We start from the raw sequence: 15,262 nt of genomic DNA on the forward strand, positions 1-15,262 counted from the left end.
GACACTCTTTGTACGAATGGTGGATCATAAATGACAGACAATCGCAATGATTTTTGTCGGCCACAAATTTGCGTGGAAATTGATTCTTGCAATCAACTGACAAGAGTGAGTGAGCTCTAAGTCGTTACTTATGGTTATGGCATCATGAGACTGTAAAGTGGACCAGTTTATACAACGTACATGTCTTAACTGGAATAGGACGGACAACACATTATGAAATTCAGAAAATAAAAAAGATTTCATAGTCGTCATCTTATTATTACACTATGAATCTTTGTATACCTGATTGTACTAGGGTATAATTAGGGATGTCAAATAGACGGATTGTCAATGGACGACCGGTGTCGTGTCCAAATTATTATGGGTTAATATGGACACATCCATATTGGATCAAATTTAAATGGTACAAATGGACAAACTCAATTGGGTTCATGGACAAAACCGAACTGAACAATCTGAACATTGAGCAGCCCAAATAGCTAAAATATCTAGGTTCAAAAAATTAAGAAAAAATAACAGTTTTACTTAGTCTTACCAAAATCATAAAATCAAATTTATGCCAAAACCAAAAAATTGTATTTTCTCGTCAAAATTGTATTTTTTTCATTAAAACCATAAAATCGCTTTAACCTGCTAAAACTGCAAAATCACAATTTTCCGTTAAAATTATATTTTCTCCGTCAAAACCGCAAAATTGTGTTTTTCCGTTAAAATTGTATTTCCACCAAAACTGTAAAATCGCAATTTTCCGACAAAACCGTAAAATCGCATTTTTCGCCAAAACGGAAAAATCGTGTTTTCTATCAATACCGCAAAATCGTGTTTTTCAGTCAAAACTGTAAAATCGTATTTTTCCACTAAAACTGCAAAATCACATTTTCTCATCAAAATCGCAAAATTTCATGAAACTGAAAGTCATATTTTTCATCAAAATCACAAAAATCCGAAAATTAAGTTTTTTTGTCAAAATCACAAAAATCGTGTTTTCCGCCAAAACCGCAAAATTATGTTTTCCTAAACCGAAAAATCACATTTTTTTTTATCAAAAATCACCAAAATTTCAAAATCAATTTTTCCCATCAAAAAATCTAATTGCAAAATTATAAACTTTAACTCTATAATATATACGGAATTTAATATATTTCCATTTTTACAATAAAAATTAGGTTATTTATACTAAATAGGTGTCTAGTCTCATGGACAGTCCAACTGTTTATGGTTTTTTTTTGGGTATGGTCTTATACATGGTCTTATTTGGGTCTCGACCAAAACGTCCGGCAAAAAGACACGCCCCGTATGGACACGCCGAGATGGCCCAACTCCCATTTGACATCCCTATCCCTAGGTATAATGATAGATAAATGGTGATCCGATAATCAATATAGAAGACATGTTAGGTAGATCCACTGACTACGCTGGCCCACAAATTTCGTGTGGAAAAGTGATACCTATGTTCCACGATGGTAACTTTCTTTCTTCTTCAGTCAATGGGATAACAGTTCCGTGTTGGTACGTACAAAAGAGTCGCTCGGTTTAATTCTTTCTACTCACTAGAAAGCAGCTCTGAGATCTTGATCCTCTCTTCATCATACTAGTATGGATTCTTATTTATCTCTTTCCAGTGTTTCTGCTGCTGCAATCTGCTTCTACGCCCTTTTGGGTACAGTATTTTTCAACAGGAAATCAAGATCCCATCAAGAAAACAAAACAATGGCTTCTTCTTCTTTAACTCGTTTGGCTCCTCCGTCTTCTTTGCCTCCCAATTGTAAACACCAAGTCTTCCCAAGCTTCCACGGGGTAGATGTCCTCGAAAACTTTCTCAGCCACATTGTCAAGGAGTTCAAGAGCAACGCAATCGACCTATTCATTGACAATAACATAGAGAGAAGTAAGTCAATCGGTCCCGCGCTCATAGAAGCTATTAGAGGGTCGAGGGTTGCTATTGTCTTGCTCTCGAAGAACTATGCTTCGTCTACATGGTGCTTGAACGAGCTGGTGGAGATCATGGAGTGCAGAGAAGAGGTTGGTCAAACAGTGATAACCATTTTCTATCAAGTGAATCCAACTGATATAAAGAAGCAGAAGAGCTATTTTGGGAAGGTCTTCAGAAAAACTTGTAAAGGCAAAAGAAATGAGGAGATCCAAAGATGGAAACATGCTTTGACAGATGTGGCCCAAATCGAAGGTTATCATTCAATAAACTGGTTCGTCCTCTTGATTCCCACTATCTCTTACATATTTCTAACACATCAACAGCCTCTATATTTTTTGTAGCTTTTAAACAATAGCCATCCTGAAAGTTCATATTTTTTATATAAAAAATGTGAATGGGTTAAAGCATGTAGCTCGAACTAGTGCTGTTTTCTTTCTTTTCTACAGCTAGTATTCATACACATAAGAGAATATCTGAATATATAGTGTAGTATGTGAAATTTTTTCATGACTATATAACTGAACGGTTGATCATCTCCTTGTTCAGGAAGAATGAATCAGAGATGATTGAATATATTGCCACTGATGTTTCGAACAAGTTGAACCTTTCCGCACCATCCAGTGATTTTGACGGCTTCGTTGGCATGAAATCCCAGATGGTAACTATGGGACCATTGTTACAGCTAGATTCAGAAGAGGTGAGAAAAATAGGGATCTTGGGTCAGCCTGGGATCGGTAAGACCACCATTGCTAGATATATATTCAACACATACTCTCGAGAATTCCAACTGAGTGTATTTATGGATAATATCAAAAGAAAGTATGCAACAACAGCTTGTTCTGATGACTATAGTGTGAAGTTGGATTTACAAAAACATTTTATGTCTCAACTAACCAATGTGACAGATATCAATAATTTTTCACATTTGGGAATTGCCAAACACAGACTGAAAGACAAGAAAGTTCTTGTCGTTCTTGATGATGTGGATCGGTTAGTCCAAGTGGAAGCCTTTGCGAAAGAAACTAATTGGTTTGGTCCAGGGACTCGGATTATAATCACATCACAAGATCAAAGGGTTTTAAAAGCAAGTGGGATCAACCATATTCACAAGGTGAATTTTCCATCAGATGATGAAGCTCTTCAAATGTTCTGCATGTATGCTTTTGATCAGAAATACCCAAAGGATGGTTTCGAGGAGCTGGCTTGTGAAGTTGTGAGTCTTGTAGGTAGACTTCCGTTGGGGCTAAAGGTTATGGGATCCTATTTTCGGGGATCGTTTGAGCAAGAGTGGACAGAGGCACTACCAAAGTTAAGGACTCACCTTGACCGAGATGGAGAAATTGCGAGCATTTTAAAGTTTAGTTATGATTCCTTATGTGATGAAGATAAACGTTTATTTCTTCATATTGCCTGCTTTTTCAATTGTGAAAAAGTTGGTATAGTGGAAGACTGTCTTGCAAAATGTTTTTCGGATGTCAGACATGGGCGTGGTGTCTTAGCTGAAAAATCTCTTATATCTATAAATATGGATTGGGGAACAATAGAGATGACCAAGTTGCTAGTCCAACTGGGAAGAAAAATTGTGCGAGAACAATCGGTTAATGAGCCTGGAAAACGACAATTTTTGAATGATGCAATTGAGATTTGTGAAGTATTGAGTGATGATAGAGCCGTAAGTTGTGACTTTGGTATCTTCATTGAATGCGCTTTACAAATTAGAGATTTCTCTAATAACTAACCATCTTTATTTATGTTTCATTGGGTCGTTTTACAGGACAGTAGCAGCGTCATAGGAATAAATGTTGAGACTTATGAAGACGTAGAATGTACAAGTGAAAGAGCCTTTGAAAGATTGTATAATCTTCAATTCTTAAGAATCCTTGGCAAAGGCGTTAATCCTCAAAGTATTAACCACATATCCCAAAAACTTAAAGTACTTATTTGGCTGAATTCCGAGATGACATGTTTTCCTTCAAATTTTAATCCAAAGTTCCTAGTCAAACTAGAGATGATGAATAGCAAGCTTAAGAAATTGTGGGAAGAAACTAAAGTAAGTACTATTTTATTTTTTGAAAATATCTGCCTATAACTTTGGCTGTCTAATCAATTTTTCTTATGTGTTTAACAATAATAGTATCAGGAGTGTTAATATTTGAGTATTTTGTCATTACAGCCTCTCAATAATCTCAAGTGGATGAATTTAAGTCGTTCAAGAAGATTGGAAGAGCTTCCAGATCTCTCAACTGCCACTAATCTATATGACCTGGATCTCTCATATTGCTCAAGTCTCGTGAAACTCCCTTCTTCTATTGGGAATGCAATTAATCTCCAAAGTCTGCATCTTAGTTTTTGCTCAAATTTGGTGGAGATCCCTCCGTCTATTGGAAATGCAGTTAATATAAAAAAAATTTCTCTCATTCACTGCTCAAGTCTTGTGGAGATTCCTACATCTATTACTACAATCACTAGTCTCACATCTCTTGATATCAGTGGATGCTCAAGTTTGATGAAGCTTCCTGACAACATTGAAACATTCACTGAACCCAATCACATTAATCTCAGTGGTTGTTCAAGCTTAGTGGAGATTCCTTCCTCTATTGTGAATGCAAAAAATCTCCAGAAATTGGATCTTAGTAATTGTTTAAGCTTGGTGGAACTCCCTTCCTCTATTGGGAATGCAATTAATCTTCAGAAATTGAATCTCAGTCATTGCTCAAGTTTGGTGGAGCTCCCTTTCTCTATTGGGAATGCAACTAATCTTCAAGAACTGAATCTCAGTCATTGTTCAAGTCTGGTGGAACTCCCTTCCTCTATTGGGAATGCAACTAATCTTGAAGAACTGAATCTCAGTCATTGTTCAAGTGTGGTGGAGCTACCTTTCTCTATTGGGAGTGCCATTAATCTTCAAAAATTGGATCTCAGCCGTTGCTCAAGCTTGGTAAAGCTCCCTTCCTCTATTGGGAATGCAATTAATTTTCATAAATTGAATCTCAGTGATGATTGGTCAAGTATGGTGGAGCTTCCTTTTTTTATGAGAAACCTTGATAGATTGTTGAAATGCTCAAAGTCAGAGGTTCTTCCGGCTGACAATAACTTTCAATCTATCAATCTCTCGGACGAGTCTTCGTTTAAAATTTGTCCTGATCAGAGTTCCACAATCATACGAGAGCTTGATCCATGGATCTGGAGAATATCTCATCTACGTACACTTGTACTAAACGGAATGAAGAAGCTGGTATCACTCCCTCCGCTTCCAGATTCGCTATTGTTCTTAGATGCAGAAGATTGTGAGTCCCTGGAGAGACTAGATTGCTCCTTTGACAATCCAGATATTTGTCTCAACTTTGTTAACTGCTTCAAACTAAATCAAGAAGCAAGAGATCTCATCAGCCTGACGCCGACCAATGGATATGCAGTCTTTCCCGGTACAGAAGTGCCTCAGTGCTTCACTTACCGATCATCTGGGAGTTCCTTAACTGTGAAGTTGATTCAAAAGTCTCTTGGCATATCAACCAAATTTAAGGCTTGCATCTTAAGTGCGGATTTGGAGGGAAATAACTTTCCACATTGGTCACAAGCATCGGTTTGTTGTGGCATCATTAAGATTTCTAGACATCTTGAATAATAAATGAGATTAGAAAGAGATTTGAGAGGATTATTAAAGAGATTAGAGATTAGAGATTGGAGATTAATGAGATTTGGAAATGAGATTAAAGGCTAGAGAGAGAATTCAAAGATGACCAGAGACTTTTTATTATCTTGCTTGAATCTTAATGAAGAGATTATAAAGTTTATATAGAGAGGATACAAGGGTTTTAAGAGCTTGAGAAAGGCTGTCATGGGCTTCTTCCTTTCTGGGCCGAGTACTGTAGCAACAGTCTCAAGTCTGGTGCCTAACTTCTCAAGTCTGGTGCCTTTGATATCCTTCTTTCATATAGCTTGATCTCTTCATCTCAACACTCCCCCTCAAGCTTGACCATGTGGAACAAGTCAAGCTTGGAAGCCATGAGATCTCCCTCATTAAAAACCTCACCAAAGAAAAACCCATTGGGACAAAACTTTGATGAGGGAAAAAGAGTAAAGACCTCATGGTAAGGGGTACTAGTTTCTCTTGCCAAGATCTATGAGTCCCAACCTGATATGGATGGACTCCATAGTCTTTTGCCGCGCAGCCTTAGTGAACACATCAGCCAACTGATCTTCACTCTTGGTGTAGCAAGGTAGAATCACTCCAAGACCAATCATTTGCCTCACCTTGTGGCAATCTACTTCAATGTGCTTGGTTCTCTCATGGAAGACTGAGTTGGAGGCTATGTGGATTGCTGCTTGGTTGTCACAATGCATGGTCATTGGTGTAGCTTGATCAATCTCCAAGTGCTTCAGGATCCCTTTGATCCACACCAACTCGTTGGTAAGCTTCAGCATGGCTCTATACTCAGCTTCTGCACTAGAACATGAAACCACCTTCTGCTTCTTACTCTTCCAAGTAACCAAGTTACCACCAATGAATGTGCAGTAGCCAGTAGTTGATCTCCTATCAGTCCTATCTCCTGCCCAATCTGCATCACAGTAGCCCACCACTTCAGTGCTTCTGTTGCAGCCCATCCACACTCCAAGATCTTGTGTTCCATTCAGGTACAAGAGCACTCTCTCCACCATGTGCCAGTGATGCTCCCTTGGAGCTTGCATATGCTGGCTCACCTGATTCACAGCAAAGCAAATATCAGGTCTAGTGATGGTCAAGTAGATGAGCTTACCCACTAGCTTTCTATAAAGCTTTGGATCATGAAAAGGCTTGCTATCTTCAAGCTCCCCCTCACGTGGCGCCTTGTACCCATCTTCCATGGGCATCTTGGCTGTCTTTCCTCCATAAGCACCTGCATCTTTCAAGAGATCAAGTGTATACTTCCTTTGAGAGATGAACAAACCTTCCTTGGCTCTACACAACTCAATGCCAAGAAAGTATTTCATCTCTCCCAAGTCTTTAATCTCAAAAACAGATTTGAGAAACTCCTTGGTAGCCTTGATACCATCATTATCACTACCAGTGATGATGATATCATCAACATACACAAGGAGAACAACAATACCCAAGGGAGAAGTGAGAGTGAAGAGAGTATGATCAAGCTCACTTTTGCGGAATCCTTTTCCATTCAAAGTAGTGCTCAGCTTGTGGTACCAAGCTCTAGGAGATTGCTTGAGACCATAGATAGCTTTCTTTAGTCTCAATACATTCCCTTTCTTCACCAGATGCTCAAGACCAGGTGGTGGATGCATGTAAACCTCATCTTCTAGCTCTCCTTGAAGAAAGGCATTCTTCACATCCATTTGCCAAAGATCCCACTCGAGATTCACAGCCAAAGAGAGCACAATCCTGATAGTATGGAGCTTAGCAACTGGAGCAAATGTATCAATGTAGTCCTCTCCATATGTTTGAGTGAAACCTCTTGCAACAAGCCTTGTCTTGCGCCTATCTATCTCTCCATTTGGAAGATACTTGATGGTGAAGATCCATCTACTAGAAACAGCTCTCTTCCCTTTTGGCAATGCACTCTCATACCATGTCTCATTCTTGATCATAGCATCACTTTCAGCCTTAACTGAATCTCTCCACTCTTGTATCAGCATTGCCTCTTCATAGCTTCTTGGAACATGACTCTGATCCAAGCTCACTTGAAATGCACAATGCTCTTCTGGATATTGAGCAAAAGAACACACAGCTTGAGAAGAATGTTCCACAGCCTGGGCATTGTAGTACACTCTCGTGTTTACCCATTTGGAAGGCTTCCTATTCCGTGTGCTCCTCCTCAACATGGGACCTTGTACAGGTTCTGGCTCTTCCACATTGTCCTCTTCTTGCGCATCATCTCCACTAGCCTCAGCTCCTCCTTGATGATTCACAGGCTCCACACCTTGATCACCACTAGCCTCAGCTTCTCCTTGATGATTCATAGGCTCCACACCTTGATCACCACTCTGATCATGAGAACTAGAACTCTCTTGACCACTTGAACTACTCTCTCCCATCCCTTGGTTAAGAGTCTCTGATTCATTCCCCCCCTCATGATCAAGAGTAGGAACATGAACTCCATCAGTAACTGGTGCACTCACTGGTGCACTTTCGTGACCTCCATTTGTTGTTGTAGTAGGCGCATCCCTTGGTGCACTACCACCTCCTTGGTTCACATTGATACCAAGATTCTCCAGTATAGTTCTCAAGACTGTTGCTCTATCTGAAGCCAAATCTTTCAGATCTTCTTGGTTCTTCTCTTCAAAATACCCTCTTTCCTCCACAAACTTCACTTCTCTAGAGATCATCACTCTCCTAGTGTCTTCATCATAGCACTTGTACCCTTTCTGGCTGGTAGAGTATCCAATAAACATAGCCTTGGAGCTCCTTGCTTCTAGCTTATTTCTCAACTCACCAGGAACCATTACATAGCATAAGCACCCAAAGACCTTGAGATGTGAGAGAACTGGCTTGTACTTGTTGAGCACCTCAAATGGCGACTTCCCTTGTAGCACAAGAGTAGGTGTCCTGTTGATCAAGTAGCAAGCAGTAACGACAGCATCACTCCAGAATCTCTTTGGGACATTGGCTTGAAACATCAAGGACCTAGCGACCTCCATCAAATGTCTGTTCTTCCTCTCAGCCACACCGTTTTGTTGAGGAGTGTATGGACAGCTAGTTTGGTGAAGAATCCCACTGCCAGATAGGTGTTGCTTGAATGCATTGCTTATGTACTCTCCTCCATTATCAGACCTGAAAACTTTAATCTTGGCATGATATTGGTTAATCACATAAGTTTGAAAGTTTCTAAATGCATCAAGCACCCTATCTTTGGTTGGAATTAAAGTTAACCAGGTGTATTTGGATTTTTCATCAATGAAAGTGACATAATACTTCTGATTTTCCCTAGATAAGCAGGGAGCTGTCCAAACATCCGAGTGAACAAGATCAAAGCAATTTTCATAAATAGTAGAAGAGTTTGGAAAAACAGTTTTACAATGCTTGCCTAAAATACAAGCTTCACAATCATTATTCTCAAAAGAAACACCTGGCAACATCAGTTTTAAAGCTTTATTATGAGGGTGTCCTAGTCTAGCATGCCACAATGCATTCTTGCTTAGACTAGTAGAAGCAGAAGAAAAGGAACAACTAAATTTTGAACTAGGAGCAGAGAAGCTCAAATTCTCTAGCACATAAAGATCTCCCTTGGTAACTCCACTTCCAAGCACCTTATGGCTTTCAATATCCTGAAATTTTACACTGTTAGGGCTGAAAATGACATTACAATTCAGATCAGTAGCACACTTCTTAACTGAAAGAAGATTAGAAGTAAAATCAGGCATATAAAGCGCTTTGGAATCTTTATCAAATAGCTTGAGCTCTCCTATTCCTTTAATAGGAATTTTAGCACCATTGGCTATCATCACATTACCATGAGCAGGTTCAATGTTGTTAATCAATCTAGTGTCACTTATCATGTGATGAGATGCACCAGAATCAACAATGAGAGGCTTATATGAACTAGATGTGGAGTTAGCTAGATGCGCTAGTATACTAGAGGGCTTATATGCATGGGCAGAATCATATGCATGATCAATCCTATCAAAGATACCCTTTCTAAGATGATTATACATGTCAAATGAGTCCTCTAGTAACCTATCAGTTCTAGCAATCATAGAAGCTCCATGAGAGTATGCAAGGGTGTTACCATGTTCCTTGAAGAGCTTGATGAGAACATCCAAGTCTGATCTCTTCAAGTATTCATCACCACTAGTGCTGCCTCTAGAACTAGGACCACCAGTATAAGCCACCAAAGACTTCCCATTATCCATCTCTCCAGCCTGTTCCTTGCTTGCACCACCACCACTACTCTCCACCATGTGAGCTTTGGCCTCTTTGAACTTGGCTGGCTTCAAATGAGGATGTAGGATCCAGCATTGGCTCTTCTTGTGGCCTTGCTTCTTGCAGTGATCACAACTCCCACCAAACTTCTCATACTTGCCATGGATGGCCTTGTTAGCTTGTGCAAGTTCTCCCTGATCTCCTTGAGCTTGCGCTGCTTGATTTGCCAAAGCTAGCTCCTTTCCCTTCTTGTTAAATAGCTCCATGTTCCCATATTCCTTTTGGATCCTAGCACACACCTCTTCTAGGTTAGGTAGAGTCTCATCTCTCAACATGTGCTGAATGAACCCTCCATATGCTGGATTCAAAGTGAGAAGCAGTCCAAAGACTTTATCCTGCTCCCTTCTCTTGTTAAGCTCCATTGGATCAATGGTATTTGGCCTCAACATCTCTAGTTCAGACCACAGTGCTCTGTACTTGCCCAAATGCTTCTCAAAGTCCATATCTTCTTGTACTAGACTATTGAGAGCTTGCTTCACCTCAAAGACCCTGTTGAGATTTGAGGTGTTTCCATAGATTTGCTTCAATGTATCCCAAAGTTCTTTAGCTGTATCACAGTAGCTATAAGCATCCATCAAGTTCTGATCCAAGGAGGCAAGAAGAGCATTAATCACCATACAATCAGCTTGTTGCCATTTATCATAGGCAGTCTCACTTTCGTCTCTTCTTCCTCCTTTTCTTTGATCTCTTGCTTTGGAATCACACTGGATGTGAGATGTTTGAGCAATCCCTTGCCTCCAATAGCATTCCTGGCCATCCTAGACCACACAAGGTAGTTGTTTCCCTTGAACTTGGTAGCAATCTTCATGTAGACTCCACCACTATCTTCCATCTTTCAAAAAGCTTCAATCTTGACTCTAGTAACCCACTAGCTTGAAAAGACTTGAACTTTTTCACTTAGATCCTTAAGAACACCTCAAAGACCTCTCAGTTTGTACACAAAAGCACCAATACACTTCAAAGACTTGACCTTTAAGCTTGAACACGGATCTGAGCTCTCCAAACCACCAAAGAAACCAGCTTTAGGCTAGTTCTTCAGTAAAAACACCAACAGAAACTTTCTTGAGATTTTCAAAGATCTAGCCTTGGATAATCTCAAGAACACTCAAGAACTCAAGAACATTCACCCAGGCTCTGATACCATAAGATTTCTAGACATCTTGAATAATAAATGAGATTAGAAAGAGATTTGAGAGGATTATTAAAGAGATTAGAGATTAGAGATTGGAGATTAATGAGATTTGGAAATGAGATTAAAGGCTAGAGAGAGAATTCAAAGATGACCAGAGACTTTTTATTATCTTGCTTGAATCTTAATGAAGAGATTATAAAGTTTATATAGAGAGGATACAAGGGTTTTAAGAGCTTGAGAAAGGCTGTCATGGGCTTCTTCCTTTCTGGGCCGAGTACTGTAGCAACAGTTTCAAGTCTGGTGTCTAACTTCTCAAGTCTGGTACCTTAGCAACAGTCTCAAGTTTGGTGCCTAACTTCTCAAGTCTGGTGCCTTTGATATCCTTCTTTCATATAGCTTGATCTCTTCATCTCAACAATCATGTCCAGAGGGAATGCTCTCACGGCTTGTTATAGAAGTATAGGACGAGTTATTCCGGGGCATCTGTACACATTCGAGGTTGAAGTTGAAACAGATGAGTTGACTTCCACCGAGTTTGTTTTTGAGTTCGAGATCCAGTTCGACTATTCACTTGTAGAAAGGCCCGAAGAATGGGAAGTAAAAGAATGTGGGATGCTTCAACTCTTGGAGGTCCCTTCCCTTCATGCTGATAAACATTATTGACAGCTTCAAAGAGATTGTGAACCTTCAGGCATTGAAATCTGGAACAACCTTGAGACAGAAGCATTTGGAGAATAACAGTGAAAAATTCCCGGAGCTTGTTCGTGAAGATGATGGTGACAACAGACAACTTCTCTTTATTATTCTTCCCTAACAAAAGTATTTTCTTGTGCTATTAATCGAGAAGGAGCTGCTGTTGGTGTAGCAAACGGTCGTCACATCTGCCCATCACAGCTTAGCCTCTATCGCAAGGTATCGCCCGTCTCTTCCGGTCCTATTAAAAGAAATGCTGAGTGTTTAATATTGTGGTCACAAAGCGTTTTTTTTGTGTGAAGTTCACTCTGTTTCTTGGAACTCAACATTTGGAACATATGCATATTGTATACGGCCTAATCTCCCAATTCAGGTTAATTTATTTTCCAAAGCAAACTGTTCTTTTTTTCCTCAGTGAATGATTTAATGTTTTTTTACTTTTTTAAATTTATCAAGTGCAGACTTGCACATAAAACAAATAAATGATAAAATACACTAAATCTCAAAATATTGTAGATGCAAGTGCACACATAGTTTATAAAATAGCTTCGCCCCTGCATCCAAGTTCGTTTTCTAATTTGCGGTGTGTCAATATCGATCACATCATCTCAATCATCCAAATTGAATTTTCTCAGTTGCTGTCGGTGAAGTCAGCATCGATCACATCATCACCACCTTTGCTTGACGATGAATCACCTTCTCCTCCAGGGGAAGAACCTGCCCCAGCTCCTGCCCCAGCTCCAGCTCCAGCTCCAGCACCAGGCTGGTTGTACATAGACTGACCAATCTGCATCACTTCTTGGTTAAGAGCAGCCATTGTGTCCTTGATTTCTTGTGTTGATCCGTTTCCAATCTTGTCTTTCAACTCTTGTAGCTTGGCCTCTACCTTCTCTTTCACTTCACCTGGAATTTTCTCACCAAGTTCTTTGAGTTGCTTCTCTGTCTGGTAAACAACAGAATCCGCCTGGTTCTTTGTGTCAATTGCATCCCTCTTCTCTTTGTCATCCTTCGCAAACCTTTCTGCTTCTTGGACCATTTGCTCTACCTGTAACGTTCATTCACACCAACCTTTTGTTACCATAACCATCAAAATTATCGAGAATGTGGTTGGGTTTGTAAACTGTAAGCACCTCATCCTTGGGCAACGTACTGGCACCAGTAATGGTAATGTCTTGTTTCTTTCCGGTGCCTTTGTCACTAGCACTGACGGAGAGGATACCGTTTGCATCAATGTCAAATTTGACTTCAATTTGTGGAACTCCACGTGGTGCCGGTGGGATACCATCCAGACGGAAGCTGCCAAGAGATTTGTTATCCCGGACAAACTCTCTCTCACCCTGCAGCACATTGATCTCAACACTTGTCTGTCCATCAGCAGCAGTCGAAAAGACTTCTGATTTAGAAGTAGGCAGAGTAGAGTTCCTTGGAATAATCTTAGTCATGACACCTCCAAGAGTTTCCAAACCAATCGAAAGCGGTGTCACGTCAAGAAGAACAATGTCACTAACATCTCCAGCCAAAACGCCAGCCTGAAATCAAAAAAGAAAGGCGCTAGATGAGAACTTACTGCAGCGAAACATAACTTATTTGCCAGAAAAATGATCAAACCATGTTTTTTTGTTAACGGGAACAAACCTGGACTGCAGCACCTAGAGCTACAACCTCATCAGGGTTTACAGTGACATTAGGTTCTTTCCCAGTCAACTTCCTCACGACTTCTTGAACAGCAGGAATACGTGTTGATCCACCAACAAGGATCACTTCGTCAATATCTTTGAAGCTTAGCTTTGCATCCCTCAAGGAATTCTCAACAGGAGTCTTACACCTACGAGATAGACACGTGGATTAGGAATTATCAACAGGAGCCTCCATGACTACTTGCCATAAGAACTGCTACAAAGATGGAGAAGACAAACAATGGTGGGCATTACCTGTCAAGTAAATCTGAACACAATTCTTCAAACTTGGCACGTGTGAGGGTGGTTTCTATGTGTTTTGGCCCATCAGCTGTGGCCGTGATAAATGGCAGGCTGGGCAAAACATTCATACCAATCAGAAACCACATGCTTGTGAAAGTGTACATAAGCAAAAAAAAAATTGGACGAGAAAAAATAACCGTACCTCATATTTGTCTGAGTCAGCGAGGAAAGCTCGATTTTAGCCTTTTCTGCTGCTTCTGTCAGCCTCTGAAGTGCTTGCTTATCTTTCAGAAGATCAATGCCTTCATCTTTCTTGAAATTTAAAGCAAGCCAATCAACAACTCTCTGCATATCAAAACTTAAATCTATCAAGCAAATCACAAAAGAAAGAGTAGACAGATTCAAAGCGCTTTGAATAAACATTCAACTCACCTTGTCAAAGTCATCACCACCCAAATGAGTGTCACCAGAAGTGGAAAGCACTTCAAACACTCCATCACCAACCTCAAGCACTGCATAGTACGAAACATAACAAAAAATACATATTATAAGGTGCCAATATACAGAGCAAGTAGAAACCAAAAGATAATACTATGCCAAGTACCTGAAACATCAAAGGTACCACCACCAAGATCAAAAACTAGAATCGTCTCATTACTTTTCCTCTCAAACCCATAAGCCAACGAAGCAGCAGTAGGCTCATTAATAATACGAAGAACCTCCAACCCAGCAATACGACCAGCATCTTTAGTAGCCGTCCTCTGCGAATCATTAAAGTAAGCAGGCACAGTAACAACAGCCTTGGTAACCTTCTCGTTCAAGAACCTCGACGCATCATCCACAAGCTTCCTCAAAACCTAAACACACCAAAACCCCAATTTAAAAAAAAAAAAAAAAAAAGAGAGAAACCCTCCACTACAACCAGAGACACTCGAAAATAAACCTGAGCTGAAATCTCCTCAGCAGCAAACTGTTTACCAATAGCAGGACACTCAAGCTTAACATTCCCATTCTCATCCTTCACAACTCTATACGAAACCTGCTTCGCCTCCTCGTCGACCTCGTTCATCCTCCTCCCGATAAACCTCTTCACCGAGAAGAAAGTGTTCTCGGGGTTAACAACCGCCTGCCTCTTCGCGATCTGCCCGACGAGGCGGTCGCCGCTCTTGGTGTAGGCCACCACGGAGGGAGTCGTCCTCTGGCCTTCGGCGTTGGTCACGATCGTCGGCTTGCCTCCTTCCATGGCGGCTACGGCGGAGTTAGTTGTTCCCAAATCGATTCCAACGACCTTCTCGTTAACTACGCGAACCGGACCTACTGAGTATCTAGAGCCGCCGGGGGAGTTTCTAGTGTTTATTCTGAGGAAGGCGGAGGTAGGGGTGGAGAAGGGACCGGTTCTTGTGCCGAAGAAGGCGCTTCTGGGGATTAAAGTGGTTTTACTGTTGAGGTTTCTCTTGGAGGATGTGGTGGCGAATCCGATTCCGCCGAGGACGTGAATCTGGGCGGCGGATGAAGCCATTTTCCGAGACTAGTAGAAATGAAGGAAGTAAGAGAGGAAAGGAAATGGAGAAAACCCTAAGGAAGGAAGGAGGAGATATAGGAGAAGCAGAAGAAGAAAGAAGAAGATAAGAGGAAGGTGGAGACTAGTGAGGAAAAAAAGTGGGACCCAGATG

The 15,262-nt window shown here is 40.6% G+C and overlaps 2 protein-coding genes and 1 long non-coding RNA gene across 3 annotated transcripts; 2 read left to right on the forward strand and 1 right to left on the reverse strand.

The window, feature by feature from the left end:
• The first annotated feature begins 45 nt into the window (after nucleotides 1–45).
• Nucleotides 46–5,914, forward strand: LOC103834910 (disease resistance protein TAO1). The gene is made up of 4 exons (XM_033277077.1): nucleotides 46–2,204; nucleotides 2,480–3,605; nucleotides 3,708–3,983; nucleotides 4,107–5,914. The coding sequence occupies exons 1-4, from the start codon at nucleotides 1,597–1,599 to the stop codon at nucleotides 5,556–5,558; spliced, it is 3,462 nt and encodes a 1,153-aa protein (XP_033132968.1). The 5' UTR covers nucleotides 46–1,596; the 3' UTR covers nucleotides 5,559–5,914.
• A 5,596-nt stretch (nucleotides 5,915–11,510) lies between these two features.
• Nucleotides 11,511–12,113, forward strand: LOC117127292. Its single transcript, XR_004450227.1, has 2 exons — nucleotides 11,511–11,889; nucleotides 11,973–12,113. It is a non-coding gene; the product is annotated as an uncharacterized LOC117127292 (long non-coding RNA).
• LOC103834915 (heat shock 70 kDa protein 6, chloroplastic) lies at nucleotides 12,090–15,201 on the reverse strand. The gene is made up of 8 exons (XM_009111006.3): nucleotides 14,533–15,201; nucleotides 14,194–14,446; nucleotides 14,022–14,101; nucleotides 13,792–13,934; nucleotides 13,602–13,700; nucleotides 13,306–13,495; nucleotides 12,801–13,199; nucleotides 12,090–12,715 (listed from the first exon to the last, which is right to left on the reverse strand). The coding sequence occupies exons 1-8, from the start codon at nucleotides 15,106–15,108 to the stop codon at nucleotides 12,302–12,304; spliced, it is 2,154 nt and encodes a 717-aa protein (XP_009109254.1). The 5' UTR covers nucleotides 15,109–15,201; the 3' UTR covers nucleotides 12,090–12,301.
• Between the last annotated feature and the right edge of the window lie 61 nt (nucleotides 15,202–15,262).

This window comes from Brassica rapa, chromosome A08 (genome assembly GCF_000309985.2).
Source record: "Brassica rapa cultivar Chiifu-401-42 chromosome A08, CAAS_Brap_v3.01, whole genome shotgun sequence".
Taxonomy (NCBI): Eukaryota; Viridiplantae; Streptophyta; class Magnoliopsida; order Brassicales; family Brassicaceae; genus Brassica; species Brassica rapa.

Excerpts from the sequence above, each read along its gene's own strand:
- LOC103834910 (XM_033277077.1), top strand. The coding sequence starts at position 1,597 with ATGGATTCTTATTTATCTCTTTCCAGTGTTTCTGCTGCTGCAATCTGC. Across the intron at positions 2,205-2,479 it reads GGTTATCATTCAATAAACTG|GAAGAATGAATCAGAGATGA; the intron begins GTTCGTCCTCTT and ends CTCCTTGTTCAG. Across the intron at positions 3,606-3,707 it reads TATTGAGTGATGATAGAGCC|GACAGTAGCAGCGTCATAGG; the intron begins GTAAGTTGTGAC and ends GTCGTTTTACAG.
- LOC103834915 (XM_009111006.3), bottom strand. The coding sequence starts at position 15,108 with ATGGCTTCATCCGCCGCCCAGATTCACGTCCTCGGCGGAATCGGATTC. Across the intron at positions 14,447-14,532 it reads CTGAGGAGATTTCAGCTCAG|GTTTTGAGGAAGCTTGTGGA; the intron begins GTTTATTTTCGA and ends TGGTGTGTTTAG. Across the intron at positions 12,716-12,800 it reads GTACGTTGCCCAAGGATGAG|GTAGAGCAAATGGTCCAAGA; the intron begins GTGCTTACAGTT and ends TGAACGTTACAG.